This window comes from Perca fluviatilis, chromosome 13, assembly GCF_010015445.1.
Source record: "Perca fluviatilis chromosome 13, GENO_Pfluv_1.0, whole genome shotgun sequence".
NCBI lineage: Eukaryota > Metazoa > Chordata > Actinopteri > Perciformes > Percidae > Perca > Perca fluviatilis.
Genome location: NC_053124.1, coordinates 35,249,464 through 35,274,463, shown reverse-complemented (window position 1 = coordinate 35,274,463; position 25,000 = coordinate 35,249,464). Strand labels below are relative to the sequence as shown.

Sequence of the window (25,000 nt, the reverse complement as noted above, 5' to 3'; positions counted from 1 at the left end):
CGGGTCTTAATCTGACATATTTTGTGTCCCAAGATGACAGACCTTTTCAGTTTTAACTTCAGGTGCCAGGCTGAGACATTTTCGGGACTTCTGTTTAAGATATTTCATCCTGCAATCCGGTGGGAACCCTCATAGGTTGGCTGGTGACACACAGTTCAAAACTCCCATTAGAAAATCAGCTGTTTTTGTAAAAATTCTCTATTTGAACTCATATCAATATGTCTTTGTGATTTTTGGTCATTTTACTACTTAAACTGTGGGTTGGGGCCCAAAACGGTTTTAATCTGACATATTTTGGGCCCCCAGGAAGACCAAAATGTTAACTTTTTAACTCGTAGACATTTCATAATGCATCTGGTGGGAAGATAAAGTTTTACCTGCTTTCTGTTTTGAGTATTTGAACATTTTCTACGCAGACTTTTCTGCAGTTTTTGGTTAATTTACTGTTTGATTTTTCCTGTTGTCTTTCGCGCTGATGATGTGTGCTTGGTGCTAACTTGGGTCTCTTGGTATGTGAGTTGAACGATTCTTGTATTAGAGAAGTTGTGGCAAAAAAAAAACTGGTTCAAATTCCCCAAAAACTTTAATTTGAGCACTTTATAAGAACTGTAACATCTGGATTTGAGAGTCCAAGCCGAACCCAGGCCACCAACCAAACTCTGTACAAATATCTGTATATTTAAAAAAATAAAATAAATCCCATTGTATTTAAACATTTAACTGTATTTTCTGCACGATGTATGTCACTATATATTTAAATATTACGGTCTAAATATTTCAAAGCCTTCTCTACAGTGTTTCTAATTCTGGTGATTTATATGAAATTTAATTTATTTAGGGTGTTTTTTTTGCCTTCAAATAGTCTGAATTCAAAAGATATTCAGTCTAAGAATAAGTCAACCTTAAAATTACCGAAAATGTTCAAATGCCACATTTTGGTTTCCCTTTTTTAAAGTCTGAAAGTACTGTCTCTGGCTGTGGACATATGAAAGTGACTGGTGACGCACAGTTCAAAACTCCCATTAGAAAATCAGCCGTTTTCGTAAAAGTTGTACATTTCAACTCATACAAATATTTTTTGTCTTTCTGTTCGTTTGGTTGCTTCAACTGCGGTTCGGGGCCCGAAACGGGTCTTAATCTGACATGTTTTGTGTCCCCAAGAAGACAGACCTTCTCAGTTTTAACTTCAGGTGCCAGGCTGAGACATTTTCGGGACTTCTGTTTAAGATATTTCATGCTGCATTCTGGTGGGAACCCTCATAGGTTGGCTGGGACACACAGTTCAAAACTCCCATTAGAAAATCAGCCGTTTATGTATTTCAACTCATACAAAGACGTGTGTGTGTCTGTGTCTCTGACTGTGAGTGTGTGTGTGTGTGTGTCTCTGAGTGTGTGTGTGTGTGTCTGTGTCTCTGACTGTGTGTGTGTGTGTGTGTGTGTGTGTTTCTCTGAGTGTGTGTGTGTGTGTGTGTGTCTATGTGTCTCTGAGTGTGTGTTTCTCTGAGTGTGTGTACGTGTGTGTCTGTGTGTGTGTGTTAATAGGCAGTTATTTGTATGTGTGCGTCTGTTGTGTGTCTCTGAGTGTGTGTGTGTGTGTGTATTAGTGTTAGTGTGGTGTGTGATTGTTTTATTATGTGTGTGTCTCTGTGTGTCTCTGTGTGTCTGTGTGTGTGTATGTTTATGTGTGTCTCTGAGTTTTGTGTTGAGTGTGTGTGTGTGTGTTGTGTCTGTGAGTGTGTGTGTGTGTGTCTCTGGTGTGTTGTGTGTGTGTGTGTCTCTGAGTGTGTGTTGTGTGTGTGTGTGTGTGTCTGTTGTGTGTGTGTGTGTGTGTCTGTGTGTGTGTGTGTGTGTGTGTGTCTCTGTGTGTTCTGTGTCTGTGGAGTGTGTGTGTGTGTGTGTCTGGCGATGTGTGTGTGTGTGTGTCTTGTGTGTCTCTGTGTGCGTTGTGTGTGTGTCTCTGTGTGTGTGTGTGTGTGTGTGTGTGTGGTCTGTGAGTGTGTGTGTGTGTGTGTTGTGTGTGTTTGTGTCCTCTGTGTTGTCGTGTGTGTCTGTGTGTGTGTGTGTGTGTCTGTGGTGTGTGTGTGTGTTTCTGTGGTGTGTGTGTGTGTGTGTGTGTGTGTGTGTGTGTGTGTGTGTGTGTGTGTGTGTGTGTGTGTGTGTGTGTGTGAGATGACGACATGTGAACTGTGTGCTAACAGCAGTAACTTGACCCCCTCAGCTGTTGTTTAAATCTTCCCCCGGAGAGGTTGCCGTAGAAACCACTGATTCGTCGCCGTGGCGACTGGCCATTTCCTCCCAACCCCCCCAAAAAACACGCACACACACACACCCTCCCCCAAGAGGCCAAAGTGTCTATTTAAGGAAAATGTCTCAGCTGTGTGCGTGGTGCGTTCGCTGGACTCCTCAGAGTGTGGGAGTTCTGAAAGATACAACTGGCTCACTATATTAATGTAACTAAGTACTTTACCCCAGTACTGTACCTTTAAGTACCAGATGTTGAGGTACTTGTACTTTACTTCTCTGTGTGTGTGTCTGTGTGTGAGTGTGTGTGTCTCTATTTGTGTGTGTGTGTGTGTTTGTGTGTGTCTCTCTGCCTGTGTGTGTGTGGGGGGGGGGGGGGTTCTCTCTGCCTGTGTGTGTGTGTGTGTGTGTCTCTATGTGCGTGTGTGTATGTCTCTGCCTGTGTGTGTGTGTTTGTGTGTGTGTGTGTGTGTGTGTGTGTGTGTGTGTTCTCTGCCTGCCTGTGTGTGTGTGTGCGTCTCTATGTGTGTGGTTTGTGTCTGTCTGCCTGTGTGTGTGTGTGTTTGTGTGTGTGTGTGTGTTTGTGTGTGTGTGTTCTCTGTGGTGTGTGTGTGTGTGTGTTTTGTGTGTGTGTGTGTGTGTGTGTGTGTGTGTGTCTGTGTGTGTGTGTGTGTGTGTGTGTGTGTCTCTCTGTGAGTGTGTGTGTTCTCGTGTGTGTGTGTGTGTGTGTGTGTGTGTGTGTGTGGTGTGTGTGTGTGTGTGTGTGTGTGTGTGTGTGTGTGTGTGTGTGTGTTGTGTGTTGTGTGTGTGTGTGTGTGTGTGTGTGTGTCTGTGTGTGTGCAGTGTCTGTGTGTGTGTGTGCGTGTGTCTGTGTGTGTGTGTTGCTGTGTGTGTGTGCGCCTCTCTGTGTGGGTGTTGTGTGTGTCTATCGTGTGTGTGTGTGTGCTCTGTGTGTGAGTGTGTGCGTGTGTCTTCTGTGTGTGTGTGTGTGTGTGTCTCTGTGTGTGTGTGTGTGTGTCTCTGTGTGTGTGTGTCTCTGTGTATGTGTGTGTGTGTGTGTGTGTGTGTGGGCTCTCTGTGTGTGTGTGTGTGTGTGTGTGTGTTATGTCTCCGTGTGTGTGTGTGTGTGTGTGTGTGTGTGTGTGTGTCTCTGTGTGTGTGTGTGTGTGTGTGTGTGTGTGATGTCTCTCTGTGTGTGTGTGTGTCTCTGTGTGTGTGTGTGTGTATGTCTCTGTGTGTGTGTGTGTGTGTGAGTGTGTCTCTCTGTGTGTGTGTGTGTGTGTGTGTGTGTATGTCTCTCTGTGTGTGTGTGTGTGTGTGTGTGTGTGTGTGTGTCTCTCTGTGTGTGTGTGTGTGTGTTTTGTGTGTGTGTCTCTGTGTGTGTGTGTGTGTGTGTGTGTGTGTGTGTGTGTGTGTGTCTCACAGCTCTACTCCACAAATAGCGACTTTACAAACTAGCTAAACTGAAAGATGTCAGTTTGTAGTTTAACTGTTTGTCTTAATTTGCAACCAATCTTGAACTTTGGACAAACTCTTGTAACCGTAGCTGCTGTCTAAACGAGCCATCCTCTCTGCTGGAGCGGTAAGCCTACGGAGGTATTTTAAGACCAAAACAAATACATGTGGCTACTTAATATGCACGGGAATGGCGCCGCGTTCTTCATTCTTGACGATGTTGCCGGTTGTATTATTTAGCAACAACATTGTCTTATTTCGAATTAAGCATACAGGACGAATCTGAGATCATTTTCTAGTTAAGTAGCCTATCTAGGTATCATTATGGATTTTCAATGTTTTTAGAGGTTTGCTTACACTAATAGATGTAAATAAATATAGCATTAATTTAGTAAGAAAGTGAAAATATCAAACAAGAAGATGCGTATTAGGTATAATTTTATTTTCTTTATTTGAAAGTCCGGCCCCCCCGGAGTGTCTGCTTAAAAATAATTCTGGCCCTTTGAAAAATATAGTTGCTGACCCCTGGTCTAGCTTTGCTGCTAATGGCAATACATCCAGTGGCTAGGAGGGTATTTATATATTAATATATATATTTATAGCTGGGTATTTATATATTAATATATATATTTATAGCTGGGTATTTATATATTAATATATATATATTTATAGCTGGGTATTTATATTATTATATATATATATTTATATTGGTGATTTATATATTAATATATATATATTTATATTGCATTTATATATTAATATATATATATATATATATATATATATATATATATACTATATATATTATATTTTTTTTTATATATATATTTATATATATATATTTATATGGGTATTTATATATTAATATATATATATATTTATAGCTGGGTATTTATATATTAATATATATATATATATATAGATGAGAGAGTATTAATATATATATATATAGAGAGATGTATATATATAGATGGAGAGAAAGAGAGAGAGAGAGAGAGAGAGATGAGAGAGAGAGAGGAGAGAGAGTAAGATAGAGAGAGGAGAAAGGAGATGAGAGAAGATATAGATAGTAGAAGGAGAGAGAGAGAAGGAGAGAGAGGAGAGTGGAGAGAAGGAGAGGAAGGAGAGGGAGATAGAGAGAGAGAGAGAGAGGGAGAGGAGAGAGAGAGAGAGAAGGAGAGATGATGGAGAGGAATAGATGAGAGAGAGAGAGTAGAAGGAGAGAAGGGAGAGAGAGAGAGAGAAGGAGAGAGAAGGGAAGGAGAGAATAGAGAGAGGAAAGAGAATAGAGATATATATAGAGAGAGAGAGAGAGAGAGAGAGAGAGAGAGAAGGAAGGAGAGAGAGATATGAGAGAGGAGGAGAGAGGAAAGAAAGATGGAGAGAGAGGATATAGAGAGAGGAGAGAGAGAGAGAGAAGATGGACATGGAGGACATAGGAGAGAGGAAAGAGAGAGAAGGATATAGTGAGAGTAGAGAGTATATATATAGAGAGAGAGAAGGAGAGAAGGAGAGATATATATAGAGACAGGAGAGAGGAAGGAGAGAGAAGGAGAGAAGGAGTGGAATGGAATGAAAATAGACCCATGCTCTTGTATACACGCCAAGATCCCAAGAACTTCCCGTTGTGGATGTTCCATGCACAGAGTAGTCTGGATCCGGGTATAGGGACAGCACACTAGTATGACACGATGTGCCCTGCCATGACATGAACTTCCACGATAACCTTCGATCACACTGTGACCTTTAATAGGACTATTAATGCTAATTGTTCATCACACCCCTGAACTCCGCCCCGGCCAGACAATCAGCCACCAAGAGTCTGGGTCTGTCGAGGTTTCTTCCTAAAGGAGTTTTTCCTCACCACTATACATGATAGCCACTGCTAATGCTTGCTCTTGATGGGATACCGCTGTAATTGTTGGGGTTTGCCAAATTACAGAGTGTAGTCTAGACCATTCTCTATCTGTAAAGTGTCACGAGATAACTTTTGTTATGATTTGATACTATAAATAAAGGATGGTGAATTAGATTGAATTGAATTGAATTGAAATTAGGAATTGAATTGAATAGAGTCAGAAAAGTCAGAGAGATAGAGATATATAGGGAATATAGAGACATTTAGAGATAGAGAGAGACAGAGGACATAGAGATGAGTTGGAGAATGAAGAGTCAGGAGAAGTCAGAAGAAGATCCCAGAAGTCAGAGGAGGATAGAGATATATAGGGATAGAGATATAGAGATATTGGGGACTCATAGAGATATAGAGATATAGAGATAGAGAGTCAGAGAGATAGAGAGACAGAGAGACAGAGAGACATGGAGATAGTCAGAGAGATAAAGAGATATAGAGAGATATATAGATATATAGAGATATATACATAAATATATATAGAGATATATAGAGATATAGAGATATATACATATATATAAATAGATATATAGAGAGTCAGAGAGATAGAGTCAGAGTGATAGAGAGATAGATATAGACATATATATATATATATATATAGAGAGAGATATAGAGAGATATAGATATCTAGATATATATTTATATATATATAGAGAGAGATAGAGAGATATAGATATATATAGAGATATAGATATATAGAGATATAGATATTATATATATATATATAGAGAGAGAGCTATAGAGATATAGATATATATAGATATATATAGAGATATATAGATATATATATCGATATATATATATATATATATATATATATATATATATGAGAGAGATATAGATATAGATAAATATAGAGATATAGAGATATATAGAGATATAGATATATAGATATAGATATGTATATATATATATATATATATATAGAGAGAGAGAGAAGAGATATAGATATAGATACATATAGAGATATAGATATATATAGAGATATATAGAGATATAGAGATATATAGAGATATAGAGATATAGAGATATATAGGGATAGAGAGATATATATAGATATATAGAGATATAGAGATAGAGAGATATAGAGAGATATAGAGATATATAGAGATATAGAGATATGGAGATATATAGAGATAGAGAGTTTGGGGTACCTACCTTCAGGACCCTGACCAGATGGGTTGTATTGTTCAGTGACTGGACCTGCAGAGAGCAAGCAGAACCAAGAGAAGAGAAACATCTCAGGTAAACAACACCACCTTATCTCAGGTAAACAAACCCACCTTATCTCAGGTAAACACCACCTTATCTCAGGTAAACAAACCCACCTTATCTCAGGTAAACAACACCACCTGATCTCGGGTAAACAACACCACCTTATCTCAGGTAAACACCACCTTATCTCAGGTAAACAACACCACCTTATCTCAGGTAAACAACACCACCTTATCTCAGGTAAATACCAACACCTGAGGCCTGTACTACGACGCAGGATTTGGCGTTAGCGAGCTAACTTCAGGTTCAACCCAGGATTTTCTGTATCACGAAGGTGGATCACTTGTTATTGGGTTCAATCGCCGTGGTAACTCATGCTGAACACCTAACCTGGTCAGGAGCAGGTTAAGTTGGAGATCAGAGATCAACTGGTGTAAACGCACCGCCTACTGACCAGTCAATACTCGGTGTTAATGCACCGCCTTCTGACCAATCAATACTCAGCGTTAAAGCACAGCCTACTGACCAATCAATACTTAGTGTTAATGCACCGCCTACTGACCAATCAATACTCAGTGTTAATGCACCGCCTACTGACCAATCAATACTCAGCGTTAAAGCACAGCCTACTGACCAATCAATACTTAGTGTTAATGCACCGCCTACTGACCAATCAATACTCAGTGTAAATGCACCGCCTACTGACCAATCAATACTCAGCGTTAAAGCACAGCCTACTGACCAATCAATACTTAGTGTTAATGCACCGCCTACTGACCAATCAATACTCAGTGTTAAAGCACCGCCTACTGACCAATCAATACTCAGTGTTAAAGCTCCGCCTACTGACCAATCAATACTCAGTGTTAAAGCTCCGCCTACTGACCAATCAATACTCAGTGTTAAAGCACTGTCTACTGACCAATCAATACTCAGTGTTAAAGCACTGTCTACTGACCAATCAATACTCAACAGAGTCAGTTACTATGGTAACTTCACCTCAGAGTCAGTCACTATGGTAACTGAGCCTGTGAACCTAACCTGGTCTGGAGCTGGTTTTCTCAGTCTCTTCCCTCTGACACAGCGCTCTCTCACTTCCTCATTCATTCATTGAGTCTGGACGCTAGACTGACGCTATAGATTCATAAATCACAAGTCCTTATGCTTTTTTCCCCCAGCGTATTTCCTTGGAGAACGTTGGCACCAAGATCCTGGTCGCAGCTGTCGCCGTGGTCCTGCTGCACTCCCTGCTGAACTCAGCGATGCCCTGCAATGTCATGCTGCGTCCTGCTGAACCCTGCAGCTTCCCGCTACATCCAGTCACTGTTCCATTATTAATGTGACTACTATCGCCACTGTTCATCACACCCCAACCGGCTGCGTCAGACACCGCATACCAAGAGCCTGGGTCTGTCCGAGGTTTCTTCCCAAGAGGGAGTTTTTCCTCGCCACTGTCGCACTGCTTGCTCTTGAGGGAATTACTGGAACTGTTGGAATTGTTGGGGCTTTGTAAATTATAGAGTGTGGTCTAGACCTACTCTATCTGTAAAGTGTCTCGAGATAACTTATGTTATGATTTGATACTATAAATAAAATTGAATTGAATTGAATTGAATTATTAATATCACTTCATCAGTCAGGACCAAGATCTGACCATAACTACACTGGTGCTTTCCATAAACTGCCATTGCTTTAGGCTTTTATATGATCAGTTGCTACTTCGGCAACGGGAAGAGACCGTCAGAAATGATAAAATATATAAAAACTTTATTAAAACCGATGTGTCGCCGACAAATATACGTTTCTGTTTTCATGTTGAACATCTGTAAAACTTACCAGCTGTCTGTGTGTGATCGGTCACAGCTGGACGACCTGAAATACACACACACACACACACACACACACACACACACACACACACACACACAGACAGACAGACAGACAGACAGACAGACAGACAGACAGACAGACAGACAGACAGACAGACACACACACACACACACACCACACACACACCCAGAGAGTTTAACAGAGATTTGAGCAGCAGAATATAGAACTGTAGAGATGAAGGTAACTTACTGAGGTCGAGAGGACTTCCTGTTGGATCGGCTGAAAGTACAAACACACATTCATTATTATATTATTATATTATTATTAATCCTAATACATCCATGGTCTATAAACACACTCAGATTAATTATTATATTATTATATTATTATTAATCCTAATACATCCATGGTCTATACACACACTCAGATTAATTATTATATTAATTATATTATTATTATTAATCCTAATACATCCATGGTCTATACACACTCAGATTAATTATTATATTATTATTAATCCTAATACATCCATGGTCTAGACACACACTCAGATTAATTATTATATTAATTATATTATTATTAATCCTAATACATCCATGGTCTACACACACTCAGATTAATTATTATATTAATTATATTATTATTTATCCTAATACATCCATGGTCTATAAACACACTCAGATTAATTATTATATTATTATATTATTATTAACCCTAATACATCCATGGTCTATAAAAACACTCAGATTAATTATTATATTAATTATATTATTATTAATCCTAATACATCCATGGTCTACAAACACACTCAGATTAATTATTATATTATTATTAATACTAATACATCCATGGTCTATACACACACTCAGATTCATTATTATATTAATTATATTATTATTAATCCTAATATATCCATGGTCTACACACACTGAGATTAATTATTATATTATTATTAATCTGAATACATCCACGGTCTATACACACACTCATATTAATTATTTTATTAATTATATTATTATTAATCCTAATACATCTAAGGTCTATAACGCACTCAGATTCATTATTATATTATTATACTATTATTAATGCTAATACATTCATGGTCTATACACACACTTAGATTATTTATTATATTATTATATTATTATTAATCCTAATACATCCATGGTCCATACACACACTCCGATTAATTATATTATTATATTATTATTAATCCTACTACATCCATGATCTATAAACACATTCAGATTAATTATTATATTATTATTATTATATTATTATTAATGCTAATACATCCATGGTCCATACACACACTCAGATTAATCATATTATTATATTATTATTAATCCTAATACATCCATGGTCTAAACACACACTCAGATTCATTATTATATTATTATATTATTATTAATGCTAATACATCCATGGTCTATAACACACTCAGATTAATTATTATATTATTATTAATCCTAATACATCCGTGGTCTATACACACACTCAGATTAATTATTTTATTAATTATTATATTATTATTAATCCTAATACATCCATGGTCTATACACACACTCAGATTAATTATTATATTATTATTAATCCTAATACATCCATGATCTATACACACACTCAGATTAATAATTATATTATTATTAATTCAACTACATCCATGATCTATACACACACTCAGATTATTATATTATTATTAATCCTACTACATCCATGGTCGATACACACACTCAGATTAATTATTATATTAATTATACTATTATTAATCCTAATACATCCATGGTGTATACACACACTCAGATTAATTATTATATTATTATTAACCCTAATACATCCATTGTCTATAACACACTCAGATTAATTATTATATTATTATATTATTATTAATCCTAATACATCCATGGTCTATACACACACCCAGATTAATTATTATATTATTATTAATCCTGATACATCCATGGTCTATACACACACCCAGATCAATTATTATATTATTATTAATCCTAAGACATCCATGATCTATACACACACTCAGATTAATAATTATATTATTATTAATCCTACTACTTCCATGATCTATATACACACTCAGATTATTATTATATTATTATTAATCCTACTACATCCATGGTCGATACACACACTCAGATTAATTATTATATTAATTATACTATTATTAATACTAATACATCCATGGTCTATACACACACTCAGATTAATTATTATATTATTATTAAGCCTAATACATCCATGGTCTATAACACACTCAGATTAATTATTATATTATTATATTATTATTAATCCTAATACATCCATGGTCTATACACACACCCAGATCAATTATTATATTATTATTAATCCTAATACATCCATGGTCTATAAACACACTCAGATTAATTATTATATTATTATATTATTATTAATCCTAATACATCCATGGTCTATACACACACTCAGATTCATTATTATTATATTATTATTAATCATAATAGTCTGCGGGATTTACCTGCCGTGTCTGTCCCTGTGGAGTCTGTTGCCATGGTAACCAGATCTGTGTGGGAGAACACACCTGAGACAGACAGACAGGTGATCAAACAGACAGACAGACAGGTGATCAGACAGACAGACAGAGAGAGAGAGAGAGAGAGAGAGAGAGAGAGAGACAGACAGACAGACAGACAGACAGACAGACAGACAGACAGACAGACAGACAGACAGACAGGTACCTGTGTCCGTGTAGAGGAAGATGGGGGACGACTCTGTAACATGATCATGTGACAGGAAGTGACTGATAAGTCAAAGTTCATGTTAAGCAACATATTATCTGTGTTAGAAACCGTCACTATTAGGTCTGCAAAATTCCATAAACTGGATATTTTTATTATTGCTTTTTATAATACTGTTAGTCTATGACAGGAAACTTAAATGTAGTTAAAAACATCTTACAGCATAATCTAAATCTTAAAACAACCTGATGTAATGCACCTTCAGTTGAATGTCCTCCCTATATTCATCTATGACACACATGCAGTAATCAGCAGAGACTACTACATACTGGCCAACATTTAGTGGTTAAAATACGGGGTAATACATAACCCATTGCTATTATAAATCTATGTGTGTTAATTGTATAGCCCACTAACCATTAAAAAAATCGGACTTTTTCCAAAATTCCCCAGCTAAACTTTCCATGGAAAGCAATATTAAAACTATCCAGTTAACTCCCATTCATTCCTGTTAATTCCCATTGACTCCCATTAATTCCTGTTAACTCCCATTAATTCCCATTAACTCCCATTAACTCCCATTAATTCCTGTTAACTACAGTTAATTCCCATTAATTCCCGTTAACTCCCATTAATTCCCATTAATTCCCGTTAACTCCCATTAATTCCCATTAATTCCTGTTAACTCCCGTTAATTCCCATTAATTCCCATTAATTCCCGTTAACTCCTGTTAATTCCCGTTAATTCCCATTAATTCCCGTTAATTCCTGTTAACTCCCATTAATTCCCATTAATTCCCGTTAACTCCCATTAATTCCTATGAATTCCCGTTAACTCCTGTTAACTCCTATTAATTCCCATTAATTCCTGTTAATACCCGTTAATTCCCGTTATTACCAGTTAATTCCCGTTAATTCCCGTTAACACCCGTTAATTCCCGTTAATACCCGTTAATTCCTATTAATTCCCATTAATTCCTGTTAACTCCCGTTAATTCCCATTAATTCCCGTTAATACCCGTTAATTCCCGTTATTACCAGTTAATTCCCGTTAATTCCTGTTAACACCCGTTAATTCCCATTAATACCCGTTAATTCCCATTAATTTCCGTTAATTCCCATTAATTCCCGTTAATTCCTGCTAATTCCCATTAATTCCCGTTAATTCCCATTAATTCCTGTTAATTCCCATGAAAGTTTCCAAATTGGAATGTTTCCAAAATTCCCCAGCTAAACTTTCCATGGAAAGTTTTCGGAAATTTACTGGAAAATGTCCACCCCTTTGCAACACTACTCACTATTCCCTCTGTATAATACCCAGATCTGCTCTATAGTGTTTATTAAATACTGAACTAACGGCTAATGAGATTTTAGACGTTTACTGGAAACATGGTTGCATCAGTAGATTATTATTATTATTGTTATTGTTATGATTGTTATGATTGTTAGTTATTATTATTGTTATTGTTATTGTTATTTTTATTATTATTATTGTTTTTATTATTGTTGTTACTATAATTATTATTATTATTGTTGTTGTTATTATTATTATTATTATTATTATTATTGTATCATGTAATCTCTCAGGAGAAGACTAAAAGGTGTTTAGAAACCAAAGACATTTAAATTTTTCCTTTTCAGTTTTCGGGAGTCCTTCTGCTTCTTCTTCTCCTCTGGGAAAACACGACTGCGTTGCATTGTGGGATACGGGAGTAAAATGTAGGCTACATCGTATGTATGCTCAGATTAGCAGTGCATTGTGGGTATTTTATAGTAATCTATAAAGTGAATGAAATTAACTGCAGACTATATATATAGCATATATAGTGTAAAATGTTCACCAATCACCAAACATCGGAATCGTTTCTGCTTTATTTATTTTATCTTTCACCTCCCTGACTTCTGATTAAATTCAATTTAAAAAACTCCTGATTTCGTGGTTGTCATAGCAACGGGTTTTACCTGTGACATCATGTCCGCGTCCCGAAGCTGGAACGAATCAGAGCACAAAACATATTATATATATTACATATTATTCTGTCTCTACCATAACCAGAGTTAGCAATTTCTGTCTTTATAATAAGGCACACACACACACACACACACACACACACACACACACACACACACACACACACACACACACACACACACACACAAAACAAAACACACACACACACACACTGTCTTTGTAGTATCCAGCTCAGGTGTTTCTCACATTCTGTGTCTGTAACAGTCTAGTACTACTAACTAACTCTTAACTATTAGTTACCGGTCTTTGGGTCCGTCTGTCTCACCTGTGAGGTCGATGTGAAGACCTGTCACCGTCTCCGTCCCTCCTGATGACATCATCGTCACATCTGATGACATCATCGTCACATCTGATGACATTAACGTCACATCTGATGACATCGATGTCACATCTGATGACATCAACGTCACATCTGAAGAAAAGATCTTTGTTCTTTTGTTTGTAACCAGCAAGCAACGTAAACAAGGTTAAAGTTCAACTAGATACCTTTTCTTCTGAAAATATTACAACCATTTTCTCGTAAAAGACTACAGACTGCACTACAGACTGGACTACAGACTACAGACTGGACTACAGACTACATACTATAGACTACAGTCTGGACTACAGACTGGACTACAGACTACAGACTGGAATACAGACTACATACTACAGACTACAGTCTGGACTACAGACTGGACTACAGACTACAGACTACAAACTGGACTACAGACTACAGATTACATACTACAGTCTGGACTACAGACTGGATTACAGACTACAGACTGGACTACAGTCTGGACTACAGACTGGCCTACAGACTGAATGGAGAGTTTACCTGCGTTTGTGTCTGTCAGTAGTGTCTGTCGACCGTTCCCTGTAACAACACAAACCGTTAGCCAATCACAGCCTTCACCAAGCTCTGACGCAGCATATAAAGCTTTGTAATCAAATACATCATTGATTCTACATCAGAGCACAGAAGTAGCAAATGTAACGGATAAAAACATTAAAACTGCATGACTAAAATACAGTGTAACTGATGACATGGGTGGTGCCTCCTCCTCTGGGTCGGATTAAAGGGGGGGGGCCCTCTAATCCGACCCAGAGGAGTGTTCAATAACTCAGTGCCCCCCCAGTGGCGGCAGGAAATACTTCCTCATATCTAAACCAGAGAAGGTAACGGTGGAGGTTTTAAACACGTGGTTGTGAAACGGTCCCAGTTTGGTTTAGACACCAAACCTACTGAGTGATTTGATAAAAAGATGGAGGTTTGGTTTGGGTTCCAATCAGACGTGACATCACTTCCTGAAGGTTACCACGTGACGCAGAACGTGACGGAGCTACGTTTGTTCCCTAAAGTTAAAATAACTCTGGTTCCTTTTGTCTTCCAGCGGGACATGAACCCCCGGTCTCCTGGGTGAAAGTCCCCCCCCCCAACCTGCCTCCTTACCAGGAAATTTGGCGTTCTTAAGCCCCTGACACACCATAGACCGTCGGCAGAAAAGCCAGTTGGACTGATCAGTTCCTCAGAACACATCGAAGTAATACGTTTCCATAACAGCAGGCGGGGCTAATCTGTATTGTCGCCCAAAAAATGAAAACCGGAAATGATGGACACGTCACGTGGGTCTGGCTTCTCCCAAATTTTAATGCCAGAGCATAATGGGCGGCTCGTTCAGAATCCGATCTCATATTGTACTAAAATAGTTCACCGAAACGTGTTTCTGAAAACATTTGAAGAGAGAAATAGGCCGTGCAGTTGATGAATCTGTCTTCATTTCAGATCAACAAAGGTCTGTTTAAAAGATTCTCATCAGATTTTGAGAGACTCTAGTCACGCTCTTCCCGCTCATCATTTCCGGTAAGTGTTTTAACATAAGGGCACTGATTTGCTAGTCAAGGGCTAGCACTCCACCAATCTGATTGGTCATTGAGTCTGACTGCCCACTGGCCGATTCAACAAGTCAAATTGGCCCAAATGAAGGCAGATGGCTCCTCTGACGGACGAAAACACGGAACACACCGAACAGACTTGAGTCACCGACCTCGCCTACTACGACCACTAGAGGGCTCCACCACTACAGACCTAAATATAGGTCAGAACTACTAGGACCACTAGAGGGCTCCACCACTACTGACCTAAATATAGGTCAGAACTACTACGGCCACTAGAGTGCTCCACCACTACAGACCTAAATATAGGTCAAAACTACTACGGCCACTAGAGGGCTCCACCACTACTAACCTAAATATAGGTCAGAACTACTACGGCCACTAGAGGGCTCCACCATTGCTAACCTAAATATAGGTCAGAACTACCACGACCACTAGAGGGCTCCACCACTACAGACCTAAATATAGGTCAGAACTACTACGACCACTAGAGGGCTCCACCACTACAGACCTAAATATAGGTCAGAACTACTACGGCCACTAGAGGGCTTGCACTCCACCAATCAGATTGGTCATTGAGTCTGACTGCCCACTGGCCGATTCAACAAGTCAAATTGGCCTAAATGAAGACAGATGGCTCCTCTGACGGATGAAAACACGGAACACACCGAACAGACTTGAGTCACCGACCTCGCCTACTACGACCACTAGAGGGCTCCACCACTACAGACCTAAATATAGGTCAGAACTACTACGACCACTAGAGTGCTCCACCACTACTGACCTAAATATAGGTCAGAACTACTACGACCACTAGAGGGCACCACCACTACAGACCTAAATATAGGTCAGAACTACTACGACCACTAGAGGGCACCACCACTACAGACCTAAATATAGGTCAGAACTACTACGACCACTAGAGGGCTCCACCACTACAGACCTAAATATAGGTCAGAACTACTACGACCACTAGAGGGCTCCACCACTACTAACCTAAATATAGGTCAGAACTACTACGACCACTAGAGGGCTCCACCACTACTAACCTAAATATAGGTCAGAACTACTACGACCACTAGAGGGCTCCACCACTACAGACCTAAATATAGGTCAGAACTACTACGACCACTAGAGGGCTCCACCACTACAGACCTAAATATAGGTCAGAACTACTACGACCACTAGAGGGCTCCACCACTACTAACCTAAATATAGGTCAGAACTACTACGGCCACTAGAGGGCTCCACCACTACTGACCTAAATATAGGTCAGAACTAGGTCGGACGTGCCGACGTGTAAGGTGAGCGTATTGTGTCACTTCCGGTGTTCCCGTGTTACAAACGCTAGTTTGCTGCTCCGGCAAAAACTTACTGAACTCTGCTTCAATGTTTAAATTAGCGGCTATTTGCCTGGATTGCCTCACTTACAGTGACTGACTCGCTGAATTTACAATTGTTAAAACACTGTTAGCTACTTTAGCTTAGCCATTAGCAATGGCTAATTCCTCTCCCTCTCCTGCTCTTTCTTGCTCTGTGTGTCAAATGTTTAGCTATTCCTCTGCCTCCTTTAGTGATAACGATACATGTAATAAATGTAGTATATTCGCTGTTTTGGAGGCAAGGCTTAGTGAATTTGAGTCACGGCTCCGCACCATGGAATCAGAATCGTATGCTTCCGTAGCTAGCCAGCACCATGTAGTTAATGCGGGCCAACATACTGTAGCTTCTGTAGCTTCTGCTAGCTGTTCCCCGGCAGACCCCGAGCAGCCAGGCGAGTGGGTGACTGTCCGAGGGAAGCGTAGCGTTAGATCTAGACCAGGGAGTGCACATGATGACGGTCGCTCTAAACCGGAGCGTCTTCGCCTCTCTAACAGGTTCTCCCTACTCAGCGATACACCCGCTGAGAAGCCAGTTCTGGTTATTGGGAGCTCTATACGCGATATGTGAAGCCAGCGGCCCCCGGCGGCAACAGTAGGCCTACCACGGTCATATGTGTCCCCGGGGCTGGAGCGGGCGATATGAAACCCATCTAAAGCTGCTGGCAAAAAAGAACCGTAAATACAGTAAGATCATACTTCACGTAGGTGGTAATGGTCGTAAATCGGAGATCACTAAAATGAATGTTGAGTCACTTTGTGCATACGCAAAGACAATGTCGGACTCAGTAGTTTTCTCTGGACCCCTGCCAAACCTGACCAATGATGAAATGTACAGCCGTACGTCATCCTTCCACCGCTGGTTGTCGGGGTGGTGCCCAGCTAATGATGTGGGCTATGTGAATAACTGGAGGGCGTTCTGGGGAAAGCCTGCACTGTAAAATATTACAGACCCATTTAGTTATGTCCACTTAGTTCTTATTTTTAACTGAATGAGCTTATACAAGTTGTCGATTTTGAACTCAACTTTATGAGTTTTTGAAAGTTAAACTTGCATTTATTCGTTGGGTTGACTATTTAAAAAAATGTATGTGTTGATTGAACTTAGGTATGTAAGTTAAGTTATCAACCAATTGCAGTCAAGACTGCAACTGGTTCATTGGCTGGCCAAATCCAATGATGCAAGGCGGTAAATAGAGTTTTGTTAAAATTTGCTGAAAAGTTTGCAGTTTGTTCGAAATACAAATGTAACTTTATGAATTCTGTTAATTAAACGTGTGTTTAGAATGTAGTATTTTGTTGCCTGGTAATTGTCATTGTTGTACTGGTTTACATTTGTAACCATGAGTTAAGTGACTGTTACGTTTGATAAGAGGTGGAGTATTACGGTGTTAGACATTGAGCAGTAATAGGCTTCCTTCAGCCATTAATCTGCAGCGTGTCACTTCACTAGCGGCCATTTTATGTCAAGTGACACAAGATCAGCAGAGAGGCCGCTATTTTGCACGGGGCCCTGGGGTGGCCCCACCCAAGCACCCACGGTATCTCCGCTATAAATGTGGTTATGTTGTTTTAACTTGAAAGTGTGAGTTGAAATAAAGCAGAAAGGTATGTCTGTTATACTAGGCAAGGAAGGTTTCTGGCATTATTAAAGAAAATAAATGATTTGTTTTAACTTAAAGTATGAAGTTAAAGCAAGTAATACAAAGTTAAATCAACTAAAAGAACAACTTTAACAAAACTAGAACACTGTAGTTACATCAACCTCATTAACTTTAATTTCTAAGTTGAAACAAAGGCAGTCTTCAAGTTGAGTGAACTTCGATTTTCAAGGCAGCAAGGGAACTTGCATTTCCAAGTTAAACTAACATGAAATTTATTACAGTGTGGTCTGATTGAGAGAGACGGCATTCATCCCTCCTGGGACGGTGCCGCTCTCATATCAAAAAATCTGAATGAGTTTATCAGACATAAACCATGACAACCCAAGTTTGATATTAGTAATCAGAGGTGCAGTGCTACGCGCCCCTCTGTGCTTCCGTTGGAGCAGTCGCCCACTCATAGTCTAATAAGCACGGTGTCTGTCCCCCGGCTCAGATCGGTTAAATCAAAGGTAAACAAAAGATGCGCTATACTTAACAACCTAATTGGAATTAAAACGACTGCAATAGAACAAAATAGGAAAATTAGATGTGGACTATTAAATATTAGATCTCTGTCTTTTAAAGCAGTATTGGTAAACGAGTTGATATCAGATAATAACATTGATTTATTTTGTCTTACTGAAACCTGGCTGGGCCATGAAGACTATGTTAGTCTAAATGAAGCCACTCCTCCCAGCCATATTAATACTCAAATTCCTAGAGGCTCAGGCCGAGGAGGGAGAGTTGCAGCCATCTTTGATGCAAGCCTGCTAATTACTCCTAAACCTAAATTACATTATAACTCATTTGAAAGTCTTGTTCTTAATCTTCAACATCCAAAATGGAAAACATTACAGCCAATTATATTCGTTGTTATTTACAGGGCTCCAGGTCTGTATTCTGAATTTTTATCTGAATTCTCAGAGTTTTTATCATGTTTAGTCCTTAAATCAGACCAAGTACTTCTTGTAGGTGATTTTAATATCCATGTGGACGTTGACAATGACAGCCTTAGTACTGCTTTCAACTCATTACTGGATTCAATCGGTTTCAGTCAGAGTGTGCACAAGGCGACGCACTGTTTTAACCACACCCTCGACCTTGTGCTGGCATATGGTATTGAATTTGAGGATTTAATAATATTTTCGCAGAATTCGGTATTATCGGATCATTCTTTAATCACTTTCGAATTCTTACTACCTGATTATATTAAATTAGATAAAAGCTCTTACAACATATGCTTATCTGACAGTGCTATAGCTAAATTTAAAGAAGATATTCCTACAGCATTCGACTCTATGTCATGCCTTAACATAACAGAGGACCTGTATGTTAACCTCAGTCCCTCTCAAATTGATGCATTTGTAGACGGTTATAACGATAGCCTCTACCGGACGACCTTAGACTCCGTTGCTCCCCTGAAAAAGAAGATGATGAAGCAAAGGAAACTAGCACCTTGGTATAACTCTCAAACTCGCAAATTAAAACAAATCTCGCGAAACCTCGAATGTAAGTGGCGTTCCACCAAGGTGGAAGAATCTCGTTTGGATTGGCAAGAAAGTCTCAAAACCTATAGGAAGGCCCTAAGAAAGGCCAGATCAGACTATTACTCATCACTAATAGAAGAAAACAAGAACAACCCAAGGTTTCTTTTCAGCACTGTCGCCAGGCTGACAGATAGTCACAGCTCTACTGAGCCATCTATTCCTCTAGCTCTGAGTAGTGATGACTTCATGAGCTTCTTCAATGATAAAATTACAACAATTAGAGATAAAATTCATCACCTTTTAAACTCAACTTCTAACGGTTCACCTTTAAACGCAGAGTCGTTAGAAATAAAGACTAGTCTCGACATATACTTAGACTGCTTTTATCCTATAGACCTTCAACAATTAATGTTAAAGATATCCTCAGCTAAGCCATCTACCTGTCTCTTGGACCCCATCCCAACGAGACTACTCAAAGAAGCATTACCTGTGGTTAACACCTCATTACTAGATATGATCAATATGTCGTTATTAACAGGTTATGTACCACAGTCATTTAAAGTAGCTGTGATAAAACCTCTTCTGAAAAAACCCACCCTGGATCCTGAGGTCTTAGCAAACTATAGACCTATATCTAACCTTCCCTTTCTATCCAAGATCCTTGAGAAGGTGGTTGCTAATCAGTTATGTGATTTTCTACATAGCAATAGTTTATTTGATGACTTTCAATCAGGATTTAGAAAGAATCATAGCACAGAGACGGCACTGGTGAAAATTACTAACGACCTTTTAACTGCTGCAGACAAAGGTCTTGTCTCCATTCTTGTTTTACTAGATCTTAGTGCTGCATTTGACACTATTGACCATTCAATCCTGTTACAGAGATTGAAACACTTGGTTGGCATTAAAGGAATTGCTCTGAGTTGGTTTAGGTCCTATTTCTCTGATCGATCTCAATTTGTGAATGTTAATGATAAATCCTCCAAGCATGCGCTAAAGTTAGCCATGGGGTTCCTCAAGGCCCGGTGCGTGGACCAATTCTATTCTCCTTATATATGCTTCCTCTAGGCAATATTATTAGAAAACACTCAATTAATTTTCACTGTTATGCGGATGACACCCAATTATACTTGTCAATCAACAAACCAAAACTAAACCAGCCTAGCTTAAGTACAGCGTTGCATTAAGGATATAAAATCCTGGATGACCTATAATTTTCTGATGTTAACCCCTAACAAAACTGAAGTTATTGTGCTGGGCCCTAAACACCGAACTTTATTATCTAAAGATATAGCTACTCTGGATGGTGTTGCCCTGGCCTCCAGCACCACTGTTAGAAATTTAGGGATTATCTTTGATCAGGTTATATCCTTTGCAATGCCAAATAAAACAAACCTCAAGAACAGCCTTTTTTCATTTCGTAACATTGCCAAAATTAGGAATATCCTGTCTCAAAAGACGCTGAAAAACTAGTCCATGCATTTGTTACTTCCAGGCTGGACTATTGTAATTCCCTACTGTCAGGTTGCTCAAATAAGTCTCTTAAAAGACTCTCCAGCTGATCCAGAATGCTGCAGCGCATGTTCTCACAAGAACTAAGAAAAGAGATCATATTTCTCCTGTATTAGCTTCTCTGCATTGGCTTCCTGTTGAATCCAGGATTGAGTTTAAAGTCCTTCTCTTGACCTACAAAGCTCTAAATGGTCTAGCACCATCATATCTAGAAGAGCTCCTAATACCCTATTGTCCCACTAGAGCACTGCGCTCCCAGAATGCAGAGTTACTGGTGGTACCTAGAGTCTCTAAAAGTAGAATGGGAGCTAGAGCCTTCAGTTATCAGGCTCCTCTCCTATGGAACCAGCTCCGATCTGGGTTCGGGGGCGAAAACTGTCACCTCATTCAAGAATGAACTTAAAAATCTCCTCTTTGATAAAGCTTATAGTTAGGAGTGAGGAGTTGCAGTGTTCACCTAACTGGCCCAACTGCTTCTCTTCATAATTGTTAGATTAATAATACATAACAAAGTAGAGGGAGGCAGGCCAGCCAAGCCAGATCCGCAGGGGAGAGTTCTAAGCCCGAAAAAGCTACCTCTCCTATGCGCTGTCTCTCTTAGTTACCTGTTATAGTTACGCTGTTATAGTTCTAGACTGCCGGGGGACTTCCTTCCTTTGACACACTGAGCTGCTCTCTCCTCTCCCTTTCTATTACTGTTACTATTACTATTACTATTTGTGTGCAGCCCGTCCCAGAAATTACTAAGTTACTAAAGTTACTAATCCTAGCCTCTGGGGAGTTTACTCCCCGGAGTCCTTATGCTTTTTTCCCCCAGCGTATTTCCTTGGAGAACGTTGGCACCAAGATCCTGGTCGCAGCTGTCGCCGTGGTCCTGCTGCACTCCCTGCTGAACTCAGCGATGCCCTGCAATGTCATGCTGCGTCCTGCTGAACCCTGCAGCTTCCCGCTACATCCAGTCACTGTTCCATTATTAATGTGACTACTATCGCCACTGTTCATCACACCCCAACCGCGTCTCGTCAGACACCGCCTACCAAGAGCCTGGGTCTGTCCGAGGTTTCTTCCCAAGAGGGAGTTTTTCCTCGCCACTGTCGCACTGCTTGCTCTTGAGGGAATTACTGGAACTGTTGGAATTGTTGGGGCTTTGTAAATTATAGAGTGTGGTCTAGACCTACTCTATCTGTAAAGTGTCTCGAGATAACTTATGTTATGATTTGATACTATAAATAAAATTGAATTGAATTGAATTGAATTGAACTACTACGACCACTAGAGGGCTCCACCACTACAGACCTAAATATAGGTCAGAACTACTACGACCACTAGAGGGCTCCACCACTACTAACCTAAATATAGGTCAGAACTACTACGACCACTAGAGGGCTCCACCACTACTAACCTAAATATAGGTCAGAACTACTGCGACCACTAGAGGGCTCCACCACTACAGACCTAAATATAGGTCAGAACTACTACGACCACTAGAGGGCTCCACCACTACAGACCTAAATATAGGTCAGAATTTATGCTTCAACAAACCAGTTATGGGGGAGTTTCTGGGGGAAGGACAGTCTCTAGACAAAATACCAAAGATATTTACCGATGGTTTAACAAACCGGCAGCTATAAGAGAACTGACCGTTAGTGTCCGGTGAGTCGGCTCCGTCTGTGAAGACAAACATGTGATCAATGTAAAATATACAGTTCATATAAAAATATACTGTTTATATATAAATATAGTAAAAGTAAAGATTATTAATAATTGCTATACTAATTTATTCATATCCGCATGTTCTGGTGTGTTTACACAGACTGATCTCATGGCGTGTTATCAAGACGCACACTCGCTTTTTAGCGTGTTTATCAATGCCGTTTGGCCTCCATTGACTTACGTTACCTTGACTAAAATTGTAAATTTACGCTGTAGAGAGTAGTATGAAAGGAAGAAAATCCAAGTAGGGAGGGGTGTGGATGGGTCAAACACAGGACTTTCACCCAGGAGACCAGGATTGGGTCCCGCGTGTCACGCTTCCTAAACTTAACCGTCTATAACACGTTGTTCTCGTGATAACACGCCAAGTGGTGATAACATGCCAAGTGGCGATAACACGCCAAGTGGCGATAACACGCCAAGTGGCGTGTATGCGTACGCCCACTATATACAGCATAGAAATACACGCGGATAGCTCAAAATGTGAACAGATAACATGCCACTTGGCCTAAGAAAGTTAGTGTGCATATTTACACGAAGTCATGATGCCATGTTGGTTTCCAGGTGTATTTACCTGTCTGAACTCTGTTAGTTTCACTCTGTGAAGAAGCTGCATCTGATGAATAAAAACACAAAAACATTACTTTAAATATCAGCAGAACTTTCTGTTGTCAGACTAAAAGTCTTTCAGAGTAAAAGTCTTTCTGTGTTTTCAGAGTAAAGGGTTTTCAGAGTAAAAGTCTTTCTGTGTTTTCAGAGTAAAAGCCTTTCTGTGTTTTCAGAGTAAAGGGTTTTCAGAGTAAAAGTCTTTCTGTGTTTTCAGAGTAAAGGATTTTCAGAGTAAAAGTCTTTCCTATAATACCGAATGCCGAGTGGGAGGAGCCAGCGCTGGGTAGTGATTGGTCTGAGCTCAGAGATGCTGCTCCTGATTGGTCGATGCTGACGTCAGAGGGATATTCTTTAACAGGAGAGACTTGTTAAATATCTGACTTTGAAGTGACATCACATCCTGTTCAGACATTAAATACACTAAATCCTTAGTGTTAGTACCTGCTGGTGAGTCCAGACCATTCTGTTCTGCAGACGCCGTCACACCTGAACTGATCCCTGAATCACAGACGACAGCACACGGATCAGAACAGATGATCAATAACAGAACAGCTGATCAATAACACATGGATTAATAATAGTTCAGATGCTGGTATATGCCAGATCACTCCCGATACACGTGCAGACGTCAACACTTCCTGCTTTCTACCAACAAACCACCGATAAATGCTCCTAAACCAGAAACTAAACAACTGGAAAGCTCCAGAGGCTGTGTGGGGAGAAACTAACAACATCTGCAACTAACAGGTTTCCCTGACGTTAGCATGTAGCTTCATGTAGCAGTGGAATGACTCAGCAAAAATCCCCATTAAGGTTTCTAAACCGAAAACTACAAAATCAACGTTTTGACGCTTTGTCCGATGTTTTTGTAGCTTTTTTCAGCGTTTTTGGTACTTAAAACTAGGCACTCAAACATGTTCCAACAGGAATGTGATCTGAAATATTTCGGCAATCAAGACTCTTGACAAGTGTCTCGGCTGAGATCTAGCATCTACCTTTATAGCTTGAGAAAAGACCATAGAAGAAGAAACATCCCACCTATAGAGTCCAGCTGCGTGGGCAGAGTCACGTGACCTGTCCGAGAAAGTGTTTCCAAGTTAAACATCTGTTTCATGTTTGTCACTTTCACACCTGTAGCGTTTTGTTGTATATTTCAGGAGAAATGTTTCAGCTTTCAGAATGTGAGAAGCATCGACCAATCAGAGCCCAGACACCTGGGGTTCATCTTTAGAATAAGCCAATAGAAAGGCGAAGTCCCGCCCCTTCCTGTGTCCACCCTGGGCTTCCCAGATTATTTATAGTTTTGGTTATTAAAGAGAACAGAAACAGAGCTGAGATCAGACCTGGGATGTCGATGTGAACGTCTGG

General features: G+C 39.5%; 2 protein-coding genes across 2 annotated transcripts in view; one reads left to right on the top strand and one right to left on the bottom strand.

The window, feature by feature from the left end:
• cdc42se1 (CDC42 small effector 1) overlaps window positions 1-717 on the top strand; it is a 23,019-nt gene extending 22,302 nt beyond the window's left edge. Inside the window, exon 5 of the mRNA XM_039820369.1 lies at window positions 1-717. This exon is cut by the window's left edge and continues 1,319 nt beyond it. The gene's annotated coding sequence lies outside the window, so the exon portion shown is untranslated.
• LOC120570959 overlaps window positions 1-25,000 on the bottom strand; it is a 34,473-nt gene that overhangs the window by 304 nt on the left and 9,169 nt on the right. Inside the window, exons 10-23 of the mRNA XM_039819645.1 lie at window positions 24,976-25,000; window positions 24,671-24,706; window positions 24,074-24,130; window positions 23,886-23,981; window positions 23,598-23,639; window positions 22,952-22,978; window positions 14,232-14,270; window positions 13,680-13,763; window positions 13,345-13,371; window positions 11,383-11,415; window positions 11,163-11,225; window positions 8,903-8,932; window positions 8,660-8,695; window positions 6,767-6,811 (exon numbers count right to left, since the gene is read on the bottom strand). The exon at window positions 24,976-25,000 is cut by the window's right edge and continues 20 nt beyond it. Of these exons, the coding sequence (XP_039675579.1) occupies window positions 6,767-6,811; window positions 8,660-8,695; window positions 8,903-8,932; window positions 11,163-11,225; window positions 11,383-11,415; window positions 13,345-13,371; window positions 13,680-13,763; window positions 14,232-14,270; window positions 22,952-22,978; window positions 23,598-23,639; window positions 23,886-23,981; window positions 24,074-24,130; window positions 24,671-24,706; window positions 24,976-25,000 (640 nt within the window). The remainder of the gene's footprint in view (window positions 1-6,766; window positions 6,812-8,659; window positions 8,696-8,902; window positions 8,933-11,162; window positions 11,226-11,382; window positions 11,416-13,344; window positions 13,372-13,679; window positions 13,764-14,231; window positions 14,271-22,951; window positions 22,979-23,597; window positions 23,640-23,885; window positions 23,982-24,073; window positions 24,131-24,670; window positions 24,707-24,975) is intronic.